At 37.3% G+C, this 7500-nt stretch overlaps 1 protein-coding gene across 4 annotated transcripts in view; it reads right to left on the bottom strand.

Annotated features, from left to right (window-relative positions):
• Positions 1-7500, bottom strand: part of CUNH15orf41 (chromosome unknown C15orf41 homolog) — a 197977-nt gene that overhangs the window by 137476 nt on the left and 53001 nt on the right. For all 4 annotated transcript variants that reach the window (XM_028767111.1, XM_028767112.1, XM_028767113.1 and 1 more), the window contains 2 exons: positions 4191-4251; positions 590-662 (listed from right to left, as the gene is read on the bottom strand). In XM_028767111.1, coding sequence (XP_028622944.1) covers positions 590-662; positions 4191-4251 — 134 coding nt within the window. The remainder of the gene's footprint in view (positions 1-589; positions 663-4190; positions 4252-7500) is intronic.

Below are 7500 nucleotides of genomic sequence, written 5' to 3'. Positions count from 1 at the left end.
CCAGAGCTCACTTAACAGCCGGTTTTAATCATGCAGTTGACACAGAGAAAATAACAAAATGTATTTTTTCAGTGGCAAATTAATTTAGGCTTGAATCTCCTCCCGTAGCTCTATTCTCTTCTTCTTTTTTTTTTCTTTTCCTTTTCTTGTACGAAGATCGGTGGATTTCATTTTTACACTTGAGAGTAGCATTTCTCCAGTCTTGCTGAATTAAAATAAAAAGGATGAACGTTTCTTTTACAGCCAGCTCTGACAGTAGTTTTTTAAATGATGTATCTTGTTCTCTATATGAAAGATGAATCAATTTTTTAGTTTGATACACATTGTCTGTTTAGCTGAATGGAGAGGAGAATGCGGAATTTAGACAAAGGAGAAGCATTATTCTGAGGAGTATTTAAGTTGTGGGTGGTCTTTTATATTGCATTCAATTGTCATTAACTGTTGATGATAGCTGTTTTGGAATCTGGCTCTCATTAAGTGACTTGAGATGCTGTGTAAATTATTTTTAAATTGGGATAAGGGAGTAAAGAGAAATGTTAGAGGAAAAAAATCATAATAATAAGAAGAAGCAGCAAAAGAAGTAACTCACGTGGAGTCTGTTCATGCCCCTGTAGAAATCTCTCCAGTATAATCCGAGCCATTAATGAGGGTGCATAGTCCACCTTCATAAAACAGAAGAAGAAAATTAAAACTGCCAAGCTGTGCCAGTAGTTGATATTCCAATATTTTGTCAACACTGAAGATTAAGTCAATTTTAATCAACCGTAACAAGCATCATTCATTAAAACCTTTCCCACCCTTGGTGGCTTCCATTGTAACAAACTGTAAGTATGGTCTGTGCTGTTAAAAAGAAAAGATGGGTCAAGTTTATTGAATACAACATTGGAACCGAGAATGATAGGACAACTTAGAAATAATACTTATTTAAAGTAGGCAAACAGGCGCTTCTAATCTTAGTTTTTGTTGGTGGGCCAATATTGTTTTCTATTCTAGAATCCCCTTTTTATCCAACTGTCTACACTTACATTATTTTGAATACAATTTCAAATTTGAAAAACATTCTTTATTCAGTTAGTTTTTAGAAATTGAATCAAATGTCTCAATTACTAAAGATTTCATTTTATCTTTAGAGAGAACTGAGATTAGCTGTAAGTTATTTACATACAAAATAAGTTATATGTTAAAAGAAAAAACTACTTTGCAGAAACATTAAGAATAAAACACAACAATAATAACATATACAGCATAAATTTCCACAGAGTGTGGTCTGAAATACTGCTGATGAATTTAGCAAATACAGTGCTCAGAAAAGGAACCTGCTTTTAAACAGGGAATCAAGCAGGAAGCAACAATACTCAACACAACCCTCATTTCAGTTGGTGACAGTAAAAACAATATGGTACCTACTCATTTGCAAAAGCATTTTCTTTTTTATATTATTCATTAATTCCATTGATTAATTTCACCAGGAAATATATGTTTTTTTATAAGCAACGGTGCTTGCCTCACAGGAGCCTTTTTATCCTGAGTATAAAATGGGAAATATTCCTCATATATTATCACTAGGAATTTTTTTTTGACAGGTACTCAAGCCCTATGTTCATACCAAAATTTTATCTTGATTTAGTAACTAGACAAAGAGGGTAGCTTCATTTGTATGAACAGTTTTTTTTTTTCAAATATGTATGTACTTGGATGCCCTTAAATTCCCCGAGTAGAAAGAAATGCTTTCCACGGAGCTGCTTATTCGTAGTAACGCACATCAGGGCTGACACATGAAAAATGGTGAAATTACTGAAGGTACTCCAGCCTGAATAAGGACTACCTTATTAGTTCAGGTACCTGCATCTCTCTAATTTTCATATTAATCATGTGTCCATCTTTCTCTGAAATAGGGCCATCATGCTTCATGTCAAAATTTAGCATGTAAGTAAAATTCATAGTGCTTCAAATCTAACTTGAAAATATTTGTGTGGAGAGAACAGAACTACGGAACAGAAAAAGATTTCCTAAAATGTTAGTTTCCAGACTTGATCAGGATGAAATAGTATTAAGACATTTATGAAATCAATGATGGCTGCCTAGATCCTGTATCCTACCCAAATTAACAATAACAAGGTGATTTTGTCTAGAGGAGAGTTACTATACAGTATAATGTATGAGTTACATATTTCTCATCAATTTTTACAGTTACACTGATTAAATATATATTGACTCATAAAATATTACCATCACATCAACTGCCACCAGATATAAGCATACATCCTTTAAGTATTAACTAGTACATAAACATGGGAGCTTGGATGTTTAGAAGACATAATCTGGTACCCACCATCTCCAAATTCCCCTAATGCATTAGTAATCGTATGTAAAATGTTTCCTGTGCACTAACTGGGCACCAAAATGAAGGGAGGAAAAAAATATCTCTAAACAGCTATTTCTTTTTTGAAAGGATAAATACTGCTGCATATTCATGGTAAATAGTAAATATTAATATAGGGAAATATATGGTGATGGGTTAGCTTTTCCCATACAATTATAAGATAGTAGCTGAGATCAGATGTTCCATGAACTAAGTTCTACAGAACTATCCATTAAAAATTCAAATAAGCAATTGGAGAGTTCGCTTGGTGATTAAGAGCACTGGCTACTCTTCCCTAGGACCCAGGTTCAATTCCCAGAACCCATATAGTGGCTCATAACCATCTATACTTCCAGTTTCAGGGAGTCTGACATCCTCCTCTGGCCTGGCATGGGTATATATTAGGCACTAAGAAGGTACAGAGATGTACAAGCAGGCAAAACATCCATACACATAAAAGTAACAATAAACCTTTTTTTAAACATTCGATTCAAATGAACACAAAGTGCTACTTTAGAGAACTTCTAGCATCAATGTGAGCAAGTTCTACATCTGCATCACTGTTTTCCCAGATGCACCTAAAATTCTACTAACTCCCTCTTCTCCTTCATAGAGGGGTGCCTCAAGTCACTAAAAGTACCAACTTACAACGACAACAAACAAGCAAACAAACAAAATGTCGGGAGATCTTTAATACCCACCCTGCTCTAGAAATAACAAAATAAAATACAAGTTTTGCTAGGAAAAGAAGGCAAACCCATTCTATGTGTTAACTATCCTATCAGACTATGATGATTTTTCCCAGGCTATTAAAACTATCTACTAACTGATGGGTAATTACTCTTCTGCTGACTACAGCAATGTGCAGACAAGAGAAGCCATTCTTCCTTCTTAATGCAGCATGTAGAACTTGCTGCTCCTGCAACGCTTAATGTTCACAGCACAGAGTCATCTTTAATGCAAACACACATTTTCTGCCTTGCCTCTCTGTTTTCCATTATAACACAACACAGAAACAGTGCGCATTTCATGCCATCCCTATGAGGTTTGCATAAGCCATTCCAACTCAGACTCAATATTGTATTGCTCTCATTACAGTGGATAAATATTTTAGAGTTTAGGAATTAAATATTTTATTTTTCGGTAGGCTCTCTGCAACTATTGTGAACTTTCTGCAGTTTCTTCATTCACAAGAAATCTTCAGGGTTTCCTTTTGAAAATGTTAGGCTGATAGCTATTTCCCCACACAGGAGCAGATCAGAGGTAACAAATAAGTTCCATAAATCACTTTATACTTGGTGTTAATAAGAATATTATGTTTCTTTATGGGAAGACGCTTTTCCGTAGGCTTATATCCTTTATTATAATAAAAGTTTACAAATAGGAAAATGAATCAAGTACATAATACATTGTCAAATATAAAATTTCTCCTTCCGTTTTTATAACAGTTAGCATAGGTTTCTTTGGCACACATCCCTCACTTGACATGGGTATTTCTCACGCTAAATTACAGCAACCAAACCTAAGAGCATGTTTGGAGCTGTTTGGTCAAAATTTTCCACAAAACAAGAAGCAAAGAAGCTGTTTGTACATTTGCCTTAAAAGAAGTAGACTAATTATGTCAACTGATTTATTAATTCATGAAGTTCTTTGTCCAATTATTAAAAGTACAAAGGGACCAGGGAGCAATTTAAATGTCTAACACACCTCAAAATCTTTCTCTCTCTCTCTCTTTTTTAAAAGTTAATTATAATTCTGAGTAACACTACTCTAGATAGGCCCCTTAGGTTTAGCTCAGGTTTAAATAAAATCATAACAATAACATTACCTCATTGGCTAGCTCCAAGAGCACGGGGGCTGCTCCGTTTTTCCCCACACCATCCAGGTACCTAGGTAGACAAAGGTAAGTGGTCATGCAGTGACAAGGAAAGGCCAGCACAGACTTGTCAATGTCCCCTGTGTGCACATGTTTCTCCTGGGCAAAAGCCACGCTCCAGACCTGTTAAAGCTTGCTACCATCACAGGGAAACAGTGAAGGGCAAGGACAGTGGACAGGTGACCTCAAGCCAGCCACTGATGGGGAGGCAGGAGGTATAGCCACACCAGTCTCACTGCTTCTTAACTTTGAGAAGTTTCTAAACTCCCACCCAGAGCATTCTATGCCTTATACAACCGTCACACAGAAAAGGGACAAGCTGACTCTCCATTTAAACAATGCATGTCAGCACATAGGCACCTGTGCCAGGGAGACCTTCAACACTGACAGGCAATGAGAGACAGCTATCCTCTCATCCATCCTAGGTTCCTGTAATAACCCCAGCCTATACCATGAAACTGCACTTCAATAAGCAAACAAGCACAAAACCCCAAGCTTTACAGACATGGAAGACAGGGCAGTTTGTTTTCATCAAAATTTGAATGTGGTAGCACCCACCTCCTCTAACAACTCTGAAAGCCCACTTTTAATCCCAAGGCTACATGGTAACGAGCTGCCAGGTGCTTTGATTTTCCTTATAATCTGGATCTTTTTGCCACTGTTCTACTAGTGCTTGGTTCTAGGGATTCACATGTTAGGCAAGGGGTCTACCACAGAGCTCTATACCAAGATCTCTTTTTGCTTTTTTGAATTTGAAACATGGTTTCACTGAGTTGGCAATCTGGCTTTGAACTCCCTAGGTGGCCCAGGCTGGTCTTGTATCTGTGGTCCTCCTGACTTAGCCTCTCGAGTAGCTTGAATAACAGGCCTGACCCGAGCCAGTAGATCTGGCCATAATCCAGTTTCTATCCACTCTACTTGGCAGCCTCATCTCTAACACTGTCTGGTACACTTATCCTTCACTTGTGTTAACTCCAGACACAAAGGTCCAACACCATGTTCTTCAGTCCACCATCCATGGGTAAGTTAACTCCCTTCATATGCTAATGAGAAGTAAGTTCTCTATTGTAGAACACAGAATAAGGTATTGCTGAACTACAGAAGAACCCCTATCTATGAGATACATTCCAACATACTGAGTGGGTGCCAGAACTGATGAAGAGCTCTGAATACTTCATATATGATGCCTTCTTATGTATAGGTCTGCCCACCATAAAGATTAAAATTCAGAATAAGAGATTTATAACTGAACAACATGCTAAATTAAAAGTTATAAGTATGGTTCTCTCCCTCTCTTACTGAAATTTATTCAACTCTCTTGTGATACCTACGTGAGATAACATAAAGCTTATGTCATCAGAGGAAGTGAGATGACTGATAGGCACTGTGACCCAGCTTTAGGCTACTTCTAACTTCTGTTCTGACAATAGGTCAGCAGGAGGACCACAGAGAAGATGACTGCAGGTTACCTGCGTCATGGACAGCAAAACAGTAATTACTTTACTTGTCTGTCTCCAACTCATCTCCTAGTGCAATGGGACAGGCTTATTAGAAGGGTTGGGAAACAGATTTCTTTCCATTTACTCTACCTACCACAATTCTTGGCTTATAATGGATGATTATCTACTGTATATACATATATACTTTTTCTTATTAATAATTAAATAACTCTTAAAGCCACATTAGACAACCTAGCAAAATCGTGTAAGGATATTTTCTCTAGAATGTCTTATTTGATTGAATAAATTAAAGTCTTTTGTTAATATTAAAAAAAAACATAGTCAGTAAATTGTTTCTGGGATTAATTGCCAGCAGCAAATACTGTATCATAGAATAATATAAGCAAGGCAGAGTCAACATAAACTATAGGGAGAGCCGTGAGATTATTACAGCTTCAAAATCATTCAAAGCAGTCTACTTTCCACACTGTGGGTCCCTTCTGAACTATGACTGTATTACATAGGAAACCAATGAGGCAACAGGGCCCTTCAGAAGCATGGGTGGGAGAAAAGCAAGTATAGGTTTAAAGACAGATCGAAGTAAAAAGGGAAAAATAAAAACAGCTCCCCAAAGGACAAAGAATCCAAACCACGGCAATGGTGGTTTAAAGAACACAGTCCCTGGGAACTTGAGCTTCTATCTCCCTCTAGAACACTAAGGATAAACTAATCAACCTGTGTGGCTGTGTCACCCCAAGAAATCCTGAGAAGCACAAACTCCCAAGAGCTCCAACTCTGAGTCCAGTATTTACTAGCATAAAGGTAGCTTTCGTATTTGATACTTAGCATTCATGTATACTTCAAATATGTTTGAGAGCTCTGGGTTAGGCTTTCATCTGGGCTCTAAATAAGTAACAGGGAATAAAACATCTCTGTCTCTATCATCACAAAGATATGACAGTCTTCACACAGTAATTAAAAAAAGTCATAAACAGATCATGGGTGCTATGGTAACATTTAAAATGAGGTGAGTTGGTTAGGAAACCCACTCATAAGTATCACTTGACACTTTATAAAATGAAAAAGCAGTAGCCCAGGTATCCCTTTTGTTGGGTAAACTACTTGTAAAGGGAACTGTTGTTTTGAGTCAAAATTGTATGGTTTCTCATAAAAGTTGCATCTGTCACTATACTGATAATACACAGTGGAAATTTCTACCAATTTTAAAGAAACAGAGGATCATCAAAAAGTAATCTCAATGCACACGGTTTACATACATTCAATCAGAGCAAATTCCTAGTGTGGTGAGTACAGAGGCTCCTTGCTAGCTCATACAAGGAAACCATCCTCAAGGCACTGATGAAATCTACCCAGGCCAGCACAATGACGCACATCTGAAGTTGCAGTGCTAGAGGGAGAAGGAATAACTGCACCCTTGGGCCAGCCAGTATAAATCAGGAACCATTTGTCTCTTGATTTACTCAAAGACTATATCTCAAATAAGAGATAAATAGGGGCTGGAGAGATGGCTCAGTGGTTAAGAGCACTGACTGCACTTCCAGAGGTCCTGAGTTCAAATCCCAGCAACCACATGGTGGCTCACAACCATCTGTAATGAGATCTGTAATGATGCCCTCTTCTGGTGTGTCTGAAGACAGCTACAGTGTATTCATAAATAATAAATAAATAAATCTCATAAGAGATAAATAAATAAATAAATAAATAAATAAAGCACTATGTGAGAAGACCCCTGATATCAACTTCTGGCCTACCCAAACACACACACACACACACACACACACACACACACACACACACACACA

This window comes from Grammomys surdaster, unplaced genomic scaffold (genome assembly GCF_004785775.1).
Source record: "Grammomys surdaster isolate TR1022 unplaced genomic scaffold, NIH_TR_1.0 170, whole genome shotgun sequence".
NCBI classification, from domain to species: domain Eukaryota; kingdom Metazoa; phylum Chordata; class Mammalia; order Rodentia; family Muridae; genus Grammomys; species Grammomys surdaster.
The sequence above is the reverse complement of the archived record's forward strand: the minus strand, read 5'-3'. Positions and strand labels throughout refer to the sequence as shown.